The sequence below is a fragment of the Labrus bergylta genome, chromosome 6 (assembly GCF_963930695.1).
Source record: "Labrus bergylta chromosome 6, fLabBer1.1, whole genome shotgun sequence".
Lineage (NCBI taxonomy): Eukaryota > Metazoa > Chordata > Actinopteri > Labriformes > Labridae > Labrus > Labrus bergylta.
Window position 1 is genome coordinate 12558615 of NC_089200.1, and position 16620 is coordinate 12575234.

At 37.7% G+C, this 16620-nt stretch overlaps 1 protein-coding gene across 2 annotated transcripts; it reads right to left on the reverse strand.

Moving 5' to 3' along the window:
• Positions 1-7509: 7509 nt before the first annotated feature.
• Positions 7510-14538, reverse strand: LOC110001071 (uncharacterized). 2 transcript variants are annotated; one of them, XM_020656497.3, is made up of 5 exons: positions 14296-14538; positions 12410-12748; positions 11810-11947; positions 9988-10034; positions 7510-9879 (listed from the first exon to the last, which is right to left on the reverse strand). In XM_020656497.3, exons 1-5 carry the CDS (start codon positions 14363-14365, stop codon positions 9727-9729), a joined length of 747 nt encoding a protein of 248 aa, XP_020512153.2. In that variant the 5' UTR covers positions 14366-14538; the 3' UTR covers positions 7510-9726. The 2 variants fall into 2 exon arrangements, with proteins under 2 accessions (XP_020512153.2, XP_020512162.2); XM_020656506.3 differs by having other exon boundaries at positions 11810-11956; positions 14296-14527.
• Positions 14539-16620: the final 2082 nt, after the last annotated feature.

The window sequence follows — 16620 nt, forward strand, 5'->3', positions numbered from 1 at the left end:
AGTTCGGTGAAGTGATCCCATTTGTGATTATTGTGGCCTTAGGTGATGTGTACAGTGTTCTTACCCAGTGGATGAACGACTCTCCAAAACCAAACTTGCGTAAGGCGCTGAATAAGAATGTCCAGTTAACTTTGTCAAAGGCCTTTTCTCCAATGAGACGATCGTGGTTTTGTCCTGTTTTTGTTGTGATATGTGGATTAAGTTGAAAAGCCTGCGGATGTTATCTGAAGCGTGTCTGTTTTTGATAAAACCAGTTTGGTCAGGGTGGATGATCATTGGAATGACTGTCTCTATTCTTGTTGTTAGTGTTTTTGTAATCATTTTTAAATCAGTGTTGATAAGTGAGAGGGGGCGGTAGCTGGAGGGGTGGGTTGGGTCCTTATTGGGTTTCAAAAGTAGTGTCATTACAGCGGTGTTCATGTGTGTGGGTATGTTGGTGGTTGCTTTAATTTCTGTAGTTACTCTATGGAATAGTGGTGATAAAATGTCCCAAAAGTGTTTGTAAAATTCTGCAGGGAGTCCGTCTGGTCCGGGAGATTTATCGTTTGGCATTTTATGTAGGGCTTTGTGTAGTTCTTCAGTGGTGATGGGTGCATCTAAAAAGTTGGCTTGTTCTGATGCAGGGTTGGTAGTTCTAGGTTATTTCGAAAGGTGTCTATTTCTGATTGGTTGGGTTCATGATCGGGGGAGTACAGGTTGCTGTAAAATATTTGTTGCTGTTTTTTCTTGTGTGATGAATATGATATTATTATTCCTGTTATTACTGTTTTGCCTGTTTCCCATACAAGTCATGGTGAAATGTTTGGAGAGTCGTTCATCTCCAGAAAGAAAGCCCACTCTCTCTTAATCAATGACATGAAATCAGGGTCTTGTAGAAGTGATGTATTAAAGCGCCATCTTGTGGGCGGCTTGATGTGTGATTTGATGTTTATTGACAGGGAGACTGGAGCGTGATCACTGATTATGATGGTATGAATTGTATTTTCTATAATGTGTCGGGAGAGTGAATTACTTATGAGGAAGAAATCTATTCTGGAGGAAGGTTGGTGGAGGGGTGAAAAGTAAGAATATCCTCTGGATGATGGATTTCTCGTTCTCCAACTATCACCAAGTCCAAGATCCTTCACGTATTGCTTAATTATTTCAGTGGAGTGCCAGATTCTTGAGTTAGTGGGGGTGCTCGAGCGGTCAGTTGTGGGGTTGATAACAGTATTGAAGTCTCCAGCTATGATGATATTGGATGAGTTATTTAGTCGTGAGAAGAAATTTTGGAAGAAGGATGGGTCATCGTTGTTGGGGCCGTAAATGTTTGCAAAGTGTGAATGTTGTTTGGTTTATTGATCCATTAATGACAACAAATCTTCCATCTGGGTCAGTGAGAGATGAGGTATGTGTGAATGGGATGTTTTTATTTACTAGGACATAAACGTGTTAAGAGTGAGGGGTGAAGACAAAAACAAAACATAAACTTCAGCACAAATGACAGAAGGGAGAAAATCTGAGGGGGTCATGGGTAGGTCATAGGATGTTGGGTAAGAAGCTTAGAGTACAATAGAGAGCGTTATTTATTTTATTTTAGGAATGTTTAAATCAGATTAAATCCGTTCATTCAGAAAAGCCATGGTGTGATTTTTGTGTTTCGGGAATAATTGTCCTTCAATATACAGCTTGTCAACGACCAGAGATGCACATTTGTTGTTGCTCCTGTTTTCTTTCAGAATGGGGTAAAGTATCCAGTATCGAAACCATCTGTTCTGACCAGCAACCTAAGATCATATAAACATGATGTGTGGCAAAGAAAAAAAAACCTTCTGATACTGATCTTCTTTGTAAGTGTTCTATAGGTACAGTAAGCACATGGAACTTATGGGAACAACATTTATGGTTAAACTCTTCCTTGCTGTTAAAACCTATTTGGATATAAAATCACCCTACAGTCACATGCATCAAGATCAATTTGATTTATTTTTCAATATTATATGGTTCCATTTCCACAAGATTAGCAATGGGTGTGACAAAAAGAAACGGTCTTCACCACACAAACTGAAACTTCCGTCCTATTCATTGTGGTTCCAACAATACTTGGAACCACAATGAAACAATAATACACTGACATGAATGTTTCTCACCCTCAGTGTAGTCTCAAATACAACTATCCTTTGAGCTCTTATGTACTTGTATATACATTTTTGGGCCGTTTAATCTCTTTTTTTCCCCACCATTTATAAATAACCTGTTATACTTCAGGGGTCGACTTTGTGTTAGAAGTCGTAACACAGATTGTCCAACAGATGGCGTTATACAGTAGATGACTTTCCTCAAATGTTTCATGAGAGGAATGATCAGATCTTCTGCTCTGGAAATTGACTCATAAGCGAGGCTGGTTCTAGGCATGGGCAGGGAGGGGCAATGCCCCCCAAATGCTCATTCTGCCCCACTAAAGCCAAATATCCTCCTTTCAAGATTCAGAAATGATTTTTTTTTTTTGTCCAAATAATATTTATTTCTAATAACTAATTGGTGGGATTGGCCATATAAAATATGGAGAACAGCGTTCAAAGTTCGCACTTTAGATTTTCTTCCCAAAATATAAAGTGCATTACAAATAAAATGTATTATTATTATTATTATTATTATTACTTAACTGTAAACGGCCTACTTGTATGTTAGTGTAGCTTGTTGAGCGGTAGACGCAGGTGGGTTTCAAATTAAATAAACTACAAGCGCAAGTATAAAAGTTATGCATTAATTACTTTGGTATTAAGCTTTAGATAAAAACAAAACAATCCGAGTTGTAGTTTACAGTCGTATTAAGTTTAGTCGTTGGTGACCAACTAACATTTCTTACTGCCCCCCCATTCAAGGCAGTCTACCAGGCCCATAAGCTCCACCAGACTCTTAAATCGCCACTGACTGTGACTGTACAATTCCTCTGTTCAATCCCCATCTACCATCTCATTCTTTAAAGAAACATTCACCACCATATGATCCCATCAGTATTGTGCCTCTGCAACAGGAACACTGTCTCAGTTTAAATATCTTTCTGTCAGTATGTTGGTTGAGACAATAAAAGCACAGTGCTTCACTTTGCTTTGGTATCACACTTGTACTATGGCTGAATTCCACCAGAGGACAGTGTTACCTTCTGTTTGGGCAAACTGGGACTCTTAAGAAGAACCTTTGAGTGGAGCAATAAACTCAAGAGTTGATCAAATAACAAAATTCAGAATATTTTTAGATAAATGATTTTTTTTAAATAAAGGAAATTTAGCAAAAGTTTTTTCTCTTTTCTGAGGGGCATAACTAAACTATTTTTTGAGAGACATAATACTAACTTGATATGATGTGTGTTGAGGATGTTTGTCCAGCTCCAGAAATGCTGTCATTGTACATTGTATGATCAAATTGGCTGGCCTGCATTGTCTATACAAAATCATTGGAATGTCCTTATTTATAGGGCTATACTTATCCCTCATAGGGTCTTCGCCTTTGGGTCAGTTTGACCCAGCTCATGTTCAACCATTCTAAAGTAGTTATAAACCCCCCAAAAAACCTACAAATCATAGTTTCTTCTTCGGTAACACTTTACACAAATTTTCCATAGCTAGTGGTAAACGAAATGGGAACTAACCACTAGGTAACCACTAAGTACCAACTAAGTAATGGGTTGATAGTGAATAATTCCTCATGACATGTTCAAGAGTAGCGAATGATTAGTAAGTGGAAAATTAATGCAGTGTTTCAAATACATTGATTAATCTGTGGAGGCCCGCCACATTAACGACAAGGACCACCACGGATTCATTTTTTATATTCATAAAATTGCTGTGTGCACAAGAGAGAGAGAGCGGGTGAGAGACAGCGCGCAAGAGAGTGCAGGCGCGCTATGAAGCGCGTTTGATGTAGCTGCAGCTACTTTTCCCTGCTCCTCTCTCTGCTGTCATGACTGTGAGCATCGCGGGGCACGCAGAGCTACACCAACACACAGTACATTGCCAGGTCGCTTCCTGAGCACTGCCCCTGAGCAAGGCACCAAACCCCCCACCCACATCAGGAGCGCCAGCTCAGGGGCGCCTGCCAGGGGCGGCTCCGTCACCCTGACATCTCTCCATTAGTGCGTGTCCATAGGATCCTGTTTGTGCATGTGTGTATATTTCAGCCTATGTGTGTGTTGCATGACTTACAGAGTGAAAAAACAGAATTTCCCCTTGCGGGATCAATAAAAAGTAAATCTTAAATCTTAATCTTAATATCTAAGAGTCCAAGTTATAACTTTTTTGGTCGTTTTTTTACTACTCCTAGGAGGTTTTCCTAGAAGCTGAAATATTTAAAAGGTATTTTTATCTTATTTTTGTGGTTAATCGGTAGCAACTCCACATCTATAGCTTGCCACATCAGCAGTGTATACACACACACGCATGCAAGCACACACCCACACACTCACAGTGGCGTGTTTTTTCATGCCACTCTGGTTTCAACCCAAACAGAAACAGGAAATGTGTTTTTTTTTATGAATTCTGCTAGTTTTAAAAGACTAGCAACCAAGAGCAAATTAGAATGCATGCAATTTGCACTTGGTTGCCAGTATTGTAATAAACCATGTAGGCCAATTTACAGACAGGCACAATGACAAAACAGAATTGAAAAAAATGTAGAAACAGGAGAAAAAAAAATTGAATCGGTCTGTCTAATATCAGTGTCTCCTTCAGGTCTTATCTATGTTTTAACTTGTGTAATCTATGGCTTGTACGTCAACTTGTCCTTGTTTGTGTTTCTTTCTCATGTGTACAAGCTGCTCCACACCAGTTGACCCAAGAGAGATTAATAAAGATGTTTGAATTGAAATATTACATTAAAACTCCCATATTACATGTATAAACTTACATTTGATAAGTTATACCAAAAAAAATGATTTTATTTGAATTGAAAAGCAATGATACACAGCCAATAAAATGGTCAGTGGTTATTTGGTCATTTGGCAAATTGAGTAAATGATTTCATACTCACCATTTGTTCCTTAAAACTCTTTGCAAATGTTAGACATGGATTCTTTTTTCTTTTTTCATAGTATCCAATGACTAGGACAGGTGGATGTATTGCTTATGTACTGGACTTATAACACAACAGTAGGAACAGCATTGGTTTGCTATTCAGAGCAGGATTAGGCATCAGGTAGGCATTTATACAAGACCCACGGGTGAAGAGAAGCAAATGAAACAAGGAGGCATAAAGGCTAGTGGTGAGCTATTCTCCTCGTGCTCCCGACCAGGGGACAAAAAGGTGAAAAAAAATTACTGTCAGTTACTGTTTGAACAAAATGTTGATTCATTTTTGCACTTCCTCTTCCTCTGTTAATTCTTCAGAGGAATCCATGTAAGGAGTCATCACACTTGGCACTGATCAGCCTGAAAGCTGACACAAAAAGTGCCACAAAAAGTTTTAATTGATCACAGTGTTTCAACCAGAGGTCTTCTTCAGGTGCCACTGAAGAATATATTTTTGACCTGGCCTGGCCAATAGAAAGAATTCTGTCAACTAGATCGGGCTTGTATGATGACTGTTGGGAGGAATAACTTTGATGTATTTTTGTTGGCAACCAAGAAGGCGGCCACAGGGTGGAATATTTCAAATCTGTACGTCAGTAAAAAACCTGAACTTTGTTTTATTTATTTAAATAAGTGTTGGATACTTGTCAAGTGTCAATTATGTTGAACTATAAGGCATTAGGATTTGGATGTAAGAACTCTGTACTTGGCCTGAAAGCTGACGGGTACATCATGTGGTGTCTTTCTGATTGTGTTGTATCCTCATCATGTAGAGGTATTATGCTCTGCTGATATTATCAGGCAAAACTATACAAATAAAAGACAAGAGAAAAGTATCATCTTTTCTGATGTGGTGATACAAACGAGTTTGATGCAGAGTACGGAGTTTGGTCAGCAGATGTGAATTTTTTAATCCAAACTTTTTTTCTATTGGTTTTTGCACAAAAATGTACAGTGTTACAACAATCACCAAAGTTAGTGTAAAAAAATTCATCAGATCCCTACCCACACACACACACACACACACACACACACACACACAAATACACACACACACACACACACAAATACACACACACACACACACACAAAAAACATTTATATTTGTAAAGAAGATGTGATTTTTTTGAGTTATAGCTCTGGTTCAGTAATGTTAACCAGTGGATGTTCAAACCAGAATAGTATGATACGATACAGGAATGCACAGTCAGCCAGAGTACACAGACAGGGGAAATTATCATGTGTGGTCTCTGCGGTCACGGGGGCCGTCGCTAGTTGCACTGTCCTGGTCTGCACTTATCATGTAACTGATGCTCACAGTTGATGCAACAGTTCACAGCACAGTAATAATAGTAACGTGATGTTTGTTGATGAGAAGCCTCCAGACACAGAAGAGGTAGGTGTTATGTGGTTCAAAGTGCAGCAATAGCGTTTGAATATGATAAATGCAGCAGCAGCAAACATGCAGATGATAATGACTTCCAGCCTCACCTCAGATGAGTGTGCAACAGTTAACTTGAATGATTGCCTTTGTAGGTCATCATCTAGTTAAGGCCTTTTTTTTTTTTAAATACTGAGCGGAGACACCACATTTCTGTTTTATTTCACACAGTAAAGTGCGACAGAAAGTAACACCCCTACCTTTCTACTGAAAAATACCATATCATATGCACGTGCTGCATGCTTGAAAGAGTTGGAAGGACCGACAAAGTCTGTAAATGAAATTTAACTCAGCCAGAACCCCTGACTTTTATATGAGGTTAGTTTTATCTTCTACAGACGACTTATGACTTTGTAATGAAGCAATGAGTACGGTCTTTTACCTGCTTTTTGTTATCTTATCTGAAGGGTCTTGAGATAAAATTTATGAATTGGCACTATACAACTAAAGCTAGATTGATTGATTATGAAGTCAAAGGCAAAACAGTGAATAAGCGCTACCTTTTACAAAACATCTAATTTAGAACTCCTGCCTTTTTCTTAAATATCTTGTAATCCTCTTTATATCTTAAAACTTTTTATAATTATAACACTCTGTAAAGCATGATCAATGTCCTTTCATTTCAGTTTACAACTTTCCTTAATCATGCTTTAGGGCCATCAGAGATCCAACACAAATAAGCCAACCTTTTTCTCATACCAAAAAAACCCATTTCTTACTGTGTTTTATCATTCATACGTTAATGCATTTCAAGCACAAACAGCTTTTGGTACCTTGGTAGTTTTCAGACTAAAGTTATGTGCCAAACAAAGTTTTCAGAGGAGACATGAAACTTGAGTTTATCTTTGTGTCGTGCAACTGAGGCCACATAATTAAAATAACGGTTATTATTTTCCTAGTTTGACGGGTAAATTTCCTTCCAGAGAAACAACCAACACTTAATTCTGAATAATTAACCAGCTTGTCTGTTTGAGCTCATAGTTCTGAGTTTAATTCTATATAATAGGAGGAACACACATTAACAACTGAGAACAATCTTTTATTAAGCACCAGAAAAGGAGAACTTTTGAGTACATCCAGTGGGAAACATCTCACAGACAGTCTGAGATATGAGTCAAACTGTCACGACACAGTAAATGGAAATCACACTTTTGCCTGTGAATTTACAAGACTTGTATACTCTACAAACATGAAGCCAACATTTCTAAGACTTTCATTTCACTTCTGTTTTATTTCATTTAAGGAGAACGGCAGAGAGTCAAACCTGGGGCCCGTTTCTGAAAGAAGGTTTTGTGCAAACTCTGAGTCAGTTACCACTGAAAGGAGGGAAACTCTGGGTATTCCATTTCAGAGGAGAAGGTCACTCAAACCCGAGAAAGAGGGGTAACTCCAGCCCGTTCCAGAGGGAGAGGTAACTTTACCTCTGACTCAGTTACTATGGTAACTGGTAACTGGTAACTATGGTAACAGTTTATATGGTAACTGAGTCTGTGAACCTAACCTGGTCAGGAGCAGGTTTTCTTCAATGAACCCCGAGTTTCTCTAGGTCTCCTCCCTCTTTCAGAGCCAGAAACACTGTTTCGTTTCCTCATTCACTCTTTCAGTCCGTATCATGCGCGTGTGAAAATTCACCGGTTGTCTGAATAAAAATCCAGGTTGTTTTAATATGATATGTTAGGGTGGCAATAGCCTACAACAGCGTATAAAACAAACTAGGCTATTTAATCCAACATGGCGTCTTTTAGTTGGTATGAAGGGGCTACATTACTCCGTAGGGAATTAGAGCCTACATTAACGTCGGGAGATATTAATTTAATTAGGGTTGATTAATAAACTAAAATGGAGAAAGGTGAGAGGACATTTAGCCTATGTGTTTGAATACAGCTTTATGTTGGGGATAAAGTTAATGCACATTCAAATAAACTCTGACTGAAGTTAACTTTAAATCTATGAGCCTATTATGTTCTTATTTCATTTTGAGCTGTTTTAAAGTCTCTTTCTTCTGCTGGATTACATCTTAATGAAAATAAATTGTATAGCCTAGGTTTAATAGCCGACCATTCCACCAGTTTTGACCTGCAAAATAGGCCTAATTCTGATTAAATATTAAGTTAATAGACTTTACAGCAGCAGTTTTACTTTTTTTTTCCTTCTTAAAAACCTGTTCATATTCATCGTAGCCTGTGGCCACATGAAGATATTGATATATTTTGAGATGGTTAAAGTAGGAGGATCTCTTTTTTGTCACCTGTTGCCATGGTGAATCGTAAAATTGGGGCTCAATTCATGTTGGCTTTTTATCTCAGTGGACCTACTCAGAGTTGATTTAACAAATTGAAATCTGCTGATCTGGAACCAAAAACTCAGTTTCCCAGCAGAGAGTAAATAAACTCAGAGCTCAGGGTTAGACTGAGGGTTTGTTGAACCGTCTTTTAGAAACGGGCGCCTGCAATGAACCCCACAAGGAAAACACTGACAGAGTGGATGAAAATGAGAGTTTCTAAAGAACTCACACCTTCAAACTGAAATGTAAAAATAGTCAAAGATGGAAATGAGGATTGGAATTTAATTTTGAGAGGACAGGTTGAATGGAAAAAATTAACTTTATCTTATTCTGGAAATCTTCGAAATGTCTTGTATTTGTCATCGCTCTCCACCCACAACAATGTAGATAATATGTCAGTGAAGGGTATTTTAGGGTTTTTACAATTTAACGACCAAAACCAACAGTTTGGTCTTTCATCCTTTAATATTTAAATGTCCATCAATTAAGCAGCTAAATAGTGTAGTCCAATCTTTAGAAAACATACATGTAGACTTTATCAAAATGAGTCAGTACTTTGCTTGAACAGTTAGGCACTTTAATACCGGCAACTTCAGCATGAATAAAAAGTGCACTTTTAGGACAATATTTTTTCAGGAGTATAAATAAACATTGGGGGTAATTCTGAATAAATGTAAAGCAGCAGGACGGTAAATGTGGGACTGGAAGAAAAAAAATAACAGTTTCAATGTTGATCGTAATGGAAACCAGATGATTGTGGTCTTTTTGGGATATTTATATAAGATTTAAAAAAATAAAAATAAAAATTAGAAAGACACAGACCAGGGTATGACCTTGTCCGAGCTCAGAACATTTTTCAAGGAGCAGAAAAGCAAAACAAAAGATGAAATTTTCTTTGTACTCTTGCCCACCTTTACTCAAACCAAGAGAGACAGTCTGGATTACAATAAGTGTCGTCACACCGGTCTCTTTTCCGTGAAATAACTGACAGCAGCATACTCTGTATCACTTGAATTAATCTCTAGAACTGTTGAAGTTCTCTTGGGAAAGTCCAGGACGCTGTAGACCAGTGAGGATGGAGGAACGGGGATGGACGCATCAACTGTTTCCTGCAAAGATCATCAAAGTCAAGCGGAGGCTCTTCTGCACGTGTTAAACATTTACTTTGCGCTTAAATCTTTAATGATAAGGAATAGTTAGTGTAAGTGTGCTCTTACTTGTATTGTGGGATTGGAGTTTTGATGAGTTGATGCTTCTTGTTTGTCTGTAAAAGAAGCAAAGTAGGCGAAATAATGAGTCAGTTGAGGAAAATAATGAAATGAGTCCTTGCAATGTGTAGATTTGGAGAGCTGAGGATGAAGGCGGCATGAAGTTTTAATAATTGCTTACACAGTTTCTGTGCGATGGTAACACGACAAACCTGATACTGCCTTAATTTCTGGAGTCTTTTTTATTTAGGTTTGTTTGCAAGGTTTGGTATTATTACGAATTTGAAAAAATCTTTGCTAATACTTGTTTTTACTCGGTGGTTATATCACCGTTTACGCTGGTAAAGATGAACATATGTACCATAGTATGTCAATGAAGAATAATGTTGATTTCATATTTTTGTTTTTGTAAAAAATAAACCAACAAGATACTGATTGTTTTAACCAGATACACTGATGATTGCTCAGGTTTAATCATGAAAGGACATAGGATGGGATGGAAACTGAACAAGTCTGACCCTCTCATTGATTTTCATTGACTTTAAGCTCTACTCTGCTCCTGGTGGCTCTGCTTTAAAGAATCAGTGAGATCATGGGTTTTTATCCTGGCAGCTGTGTCCTGGCCTGATCATGTTATTGAGCTGACCTGGAAAAGGGAGGTAGTAATATACGCAAATCACTGGAATATTTCAAATCTGCTACCAGTGTTGCTGGAGCTTTTTGACCTCTTCAGGCCTTTCACTCTTCATGCACCTTGTCAGTTGGTGAAGTTGTGCCAGAAAATCCTCTGCTTCTTCAAATCTGTGACCACGTCAGGATAAAACAACCTGAACTGTGTTTTATTTATTTAAATACAAAGTGTTGGATACTTTTTCAATTTTTGTCAATTATGTTGAACTACAAGGCATTAGGATTTGGATGTAAGAACTCTGTACTTGGCCTGAAAGCAGACGGGTACATCATGTGGTGTCTTTCTGATTGTGTTGTATCCTCATCATGTAGATGTTCTGTTGACATTATCGGAGTTTGGTCAGCAGATGTGAATTTATTGAGTAATGCTACCAGTGGATGTTCAAACCAGGTTAGAATGACGTGATACAGGAATGCACAGTCAGCCAAAGTGTAGTTAGCCAAAGTACAAAGACAGGGGAAATTATCATGTGTGGTCTCTGAGGGTAGCTGTCAAAAGATTTCCGAGGCACTTCTTCTACTCTAAGTATGCCATTGGGCTTTGAAGTGAAAGCACATTGGGTACAGTTGACAAATAATGCAAGTGATTAATTTCCACTCTTCCCTCTCTGATAGTAGGTAAATTATCATTTTGTCTGCACTGAAGGAACACTTCCTTTCAAACATGTGAGTCATCACATGCATCAAAAGGAAATGAAACTGCAATCTGGTTTTGCATATTTAGCATCTTGCCACACAATTAAATTTTTTTCCACAGAATAACAGAATAACACCTTCACTTTGTTTACTAGAAAATGTTAGAAAGTACTTCTGACTATAGCCCTAAACAAGGACATTTAACACTGGCCTGGTTTAAACTAAATATTATTTACAACTTAGATTCAGTGCAAAATTGAGGTATCCTAGAATCAGGTTAACACTTTCATTATATTTTCACAACACAGCAGATTCTTCACTGCAGACTTGAGTATTGCATGAAAATAGGCATACAAAATGATTTCCTATTTTAGCCGTATACAAGCAGCCATGCAATTAAATTGATGCAGATAATATTTTGAGTCCAAACCAGACAACAGTCATGGTGGAAATCTGTTTTTGTAGATTTAAAAGATACTGAGAAGTTATTTTTAAGCTTCCCTACCTTTGGTTCTCACGAGACACCAGATGAGCCCGGTAAGGACTGCAGCCAGCAGCACCACAGGTGAAACCACGAGGACAGAAGTCATGATGTTGGAATTTCCCCCATCTATCTTCAGGCTGTCATCCTGCACTGTAGGACCTGTAGGAACTGTGAGAGTCAAACAGGAAAGTATAACTCATGACTGCACATTCTTTTTTTCCTTATGACACAATAAAACGGTGTCATGTCAATAATTGATAATAAAAAAAGAATACAGAATCTCCAAATATAGACTTTGTTATTTTTTCAATTCTAGTTAGAATAATTAAAATAAATATAAAGTATAATCATAAGCTACAATTTTAACCGTCAAATTAGAATGCAATCACTCTTACGTACGAACCTCATTCATATGAGACACATGGGCATTTGATTTGTCTATTGACTAACTACTGGATGTTAAATGTACTCTCACAACAGATATCCATTGTGGCAGGAGGATGAATCCTACTGACTTAAGTTATTCCATAACTTTTCCTCTAGTGCCAACCCAACAACAGTATCAAAACTTTAGTTATAAGTACTTGTTAACAGGATCAGTTCAGTGAAATGTTATTATACCTGTGCTGTTGTTGCTCTCCTCTAGCACGATCAGCAGCACCTTCTCACTTTCTGTAGGAAACCCTTTTGAATCCATAAAGAAACTGGCCCAATAAGGCCCACCGTGACTTAGACTGAGATTCTTTATGTGGCAAAATACATAATTATTTTGAGGATAAGTATTAAAATGGACCCCTGACTTAGATTGTCCATTTGTGTACTCTGCAATCTTCTTCTGACTGTCTGGTGGTACATTTCTATAAATAGCAAAATGACTATTGTTTGTGATGCTGATGTTAAATGTGAACTGAAGAGTGATGTTTGACCCGAGGATCCCGATGACATTTGTTCTGCTGCAGTCTGTGTGAGGAAGAAAAGATTAGTAAGAGGAGGCCATGACTACAAGGTCAAATAAAAAGGAAACCACAGAACTGTGATGGACATCACAAGAAAGCAGAAGCTGCTGAAGGCTGGGTAATTAGTTTCTCTCTGACTTTATAATTCTCTTGATGTTATTTCAAGTAAAAGTTAGCTAATGATACAACACTCCACTACTGTACACTACCAGCTTGCGATACGGCTAAAACCAAAGCTGTCATCCTTGGTTAAAAATGAGTGTTCTAATTATACATTACATCATGGTGATTCAGTTTGTTGTCTGACATATCCGGATGAGAACGTGACTAAAGGACCGTCAAAAGCTAGCTTAATTTGTGGTATGGCTAATGAAACTAACAATAGCGGTAGCAGTGTCATAAACTGCTTTCACGTTTGAATTTAGAAGAATTCAAGCTATTTGTTGTTGGACAAAATAGATTTACATATCCTATAAATATTTTTTTAATAGCAATAACAATTTTATTTATAAAGCACATTTCATTACAGATAAACTCAATGTGCTTACACAGACAGACAGGTTTACTTATTTAGGTTATCTGTTTTAATGTGTGAAACATCAGAGTTGTATCAATACAAATGAACATTAATCAGTGTCATCTGAAAAGTCCCCAGCATTACATGTAGAGCAAAGCTCTGATGTTGAGTGGAAAATCAGATCTGCATCAACCTCAAATCAAACAGGTTGTCACAGCAGCAGTGTACAGAGTTTTGCGTTAAAAGTAGAGATAGTTTGATGGACCTCAGGTCAGCAAGTAGCTTGTTCCAGAGAGAAGCCCACAGTAACTACAGGCCCCCTCTTTGGATTTGATCTAAAAAGAATTCCAATATTTCTGGCCTGCTCACTGTATTTCATGGACATCTATTTGAGGTGAAGTTGGATGTGCAGTCTCTGATTTTTTGGACCAACGATGAGTATTTCAGTCTGTGTTTAGTTTAATGAAGTTGCCGGACATCCCGGAGTGGATATCTTTAAAGCAGTCTGTAAGTTTATCTATAGGATTAAGATCTTCAGAAAAGAGAGATGTACAACTGTGTGTCGTCAGCGTATTAATGGTAAGATATGTTATGTTTCTGTATGATTGTACCGAGTGGAAGCATGTTTAGATTAAAAAGTAATGGCCCAAGTTAATAAAGTTAAAGTTAATAAAAATAATGTGAAAACTTAGTCCTAAATATAACAGTACTTTACTTTTAAAAAATAAATTGTCATCATGTCCTTCTGCACTGGCAAAATAAACACCAACAGTGCCAAACTGACTACACATCATCTCAGAAATTCAGTGAGGGAAAAAATAAATGGCTCAACACCATGACCCAGTGGAACTCCTAATCACGGTTCAATAAAGGTAAAGATTATTTTGGTTGGGAGAAAAGGCAGCGGCATAAAAGCATCAGGTTACTTGGTACTAGCAGAACAATGAAGAAATAAAAGAAATTAGTTGAAGAAATCACCAAAAATGAAGCTCTTAGAAAGTCTAAATATTATCCACCACAAGAACAAGACTTACCAATAAAAACCATGTGAGCTGCGACGATCAAAAAGATTCCAACAGACTTTGTGATGATGTTGTGAACCATGATAGAAGAGCTATGTTAATCGCATGCCTCGTTAAGATGGCCCTTGAGTTTGTGATCTCACGAGTCTTATTATACACTTATACAATCCTCTAGTACGTGGTAGTTTGATATTTCTACTGAAGCAGCAATTTGTGTGCCTAGGAGGAAGCTGCAGGCAGGAACTTGTAAAAAAAAAAAAAAAAAATCTACATACAGTATCACAAGCACCTCCTGTAACGGAAGAGTACAAAGAGAGTCATGGACATGTGGTGAAGACTGTGAGAAACTCAGTTCAGTTCAAGAGCCTACGATGGAGGATTAGAGCCACGTTAAACTGACGAGAATAATCTCGTATATTAACAAGTTTGAGTCCTGTCTGCTCAAAATGCTGATGTAGAACTCTTTAAGTATTTTCCTCTGCAGACAACTTCCTCCAAGTCAGTGTGGTTCTTTCTTCGGAAAAGCCACAGTTTCTTGCAGTATCTTTTCAGGGTGCTGATAGTTTATGACAATGTGAAGATGATGATGAGCCAAAAGCATGTGTAGTTTCATATCTGCATAAGTAAAGCTCCTAAACAACTATTTGTGTGTGTTATCGGTCTGCCTTGTTAAAGTGTCTCATGTGCAGAGACAGTTTTTTGTCCTGTTCATACATCATTTTACAGATAAACAAGGTCTTGCAAGTTGAAATGAAAACTTCTCTTGAAGTGTTTTTACCGACTACACATGGAAGTAGCCTATTTCCTTATGAGTGAAACCTTTAGGACAAGATGCACCATGTTTGTCATTTGAGAACAGGATGCTGCTGCTCTTCTGATATAGACTAAAATAACAACTTTATTCTTAAGATTTCTACTTTCATAATTTTCGAGCAGGCAGTTCTCGAACTCGTTAATTTAGTTTCCGTCATGTTTAGGGGAAGTCTTTCACAAATTTTAAAGTAATCATACAGTTGACAATAGTTTACTCTTTCAGTCAACATGAAACTCTTACGGGTATGTTCCCCCTGTATTACAAAGAAAAACCTTGTTTTTTCAGCTATTTTTAGACTGTAACTGTCAGTTTTGTCTGCAGATGTTTTGAAATACGTCTTCCTGAGATCCTAGGTGACAAACACAGACGACATGCAAACATCAATTTAGTAGAGCTGCTGTTACTGCATTTGTAAGAATGCAAATACGAATAAATTCCCTAATAATCCAACATGGTTGCACAGATATCCCTGTTTAAACCTCAGAGATGGTCGCAATGAGAATTAATCATTTTTACTGGCCTGCTTCTTACCATTGATATTTATTGATCACACTGAAGTGGAATTATTTTATAACCAGCAAAGAACTGAAGTAGAGATATTATGTCCAGTATTAATCATCATGAAAAATATTGGCAAGGACACTGATCATTATGACAATAAGAGAAGGAGCCAACAGAAATTATGTAACAAAACACTGCAGATAACTCATTTTTTATACCTTTATTAAGTCATGTATTAATGAAATATTCTTATATTGTCTGTCCTCATTAATTGACCCGTGTTATTTCATAATGTGGTAAAGGCAGACATGTTTTTTGTTTACATTGTTACACTGGATTTTTAAATTATTGACTCATAACTGTCTTAATACTACTAATATTAAATACTAATTTTATATTTTTGTTTAAGACAAAAAGTGTACGCTTCCAGTATTACTTTAAGATATTGCTATGCTATATGAGAAAAACTCATCAAATCATACTTTGTTACAGAAAAACACTTTAACCACAGAGGGGGAAGTTGGAGGCTTTGAAGTGACAACACACTCAGTCTACTTCTCAAGGGGGATCTTGTTGGTGGGATAGTGGTTTCTGTGGTTGATGGAGTTGGTCATCACCTTGCAGCTCCTTTCCTTAGTCTTCCCTCAGTATCAGCTCACACTCAGTCTGAACTTTGATGTTTTTGTGGCGAGGAAGACCCCGTGGGTTGATAAACCGATGACTTACGTGTCTCTGGGTGTTGTATAGCCTGCAAAAATGTGTGGGCCCCTGAAAGGCCCAGTGAATGGGCCCTCCCAGGACATGATTTAAATAAACGTATGCACATTTGACTAGTACTGTTAGCGCTAGCCTCCTAGCTAACATTAGTTCCCTCTGCCTGGCTCCCATCGGCCTTTGGAGCTGTCTGAAAGACGTTTTTTTGCCAAGTTCTTGTTGGGGGTCAAATGCCCGAGACAGCTCCCTCCTCTTTTCTTCTTTCTTTTCTGGAATCCTAACTTGTGCGGGCCCTTCATTTCAAAAAC

What these genes read in the sequence shown, in the direction of transcription:
- LOC110001071 (XM_020656506.3), bottom strand. Translation starts at nt 14,365, where the DNA reads ATGGTTCACAACATCATCACAAAGTCTGTTGGAATCTTTTTGATCGTC. An exon ending in GTGTCTCGTGAGAACCAAAG is followed by an intron (nt 10,035 to 11,809) that starts GTAGGGAAGCTT and finishes CTTCTTTTACAG; the next exon opens with ACAAACAAGAAGCATCAACT. An exon ending in ACTCCAATCCCACAATACAA is followed by an intron (nt 9,880 to 9,987) that starts GTAAGAGCACAC and finishes TGATCTTTGCAG; the next exon opens with GAAACAGTTGATGCGTCCAT.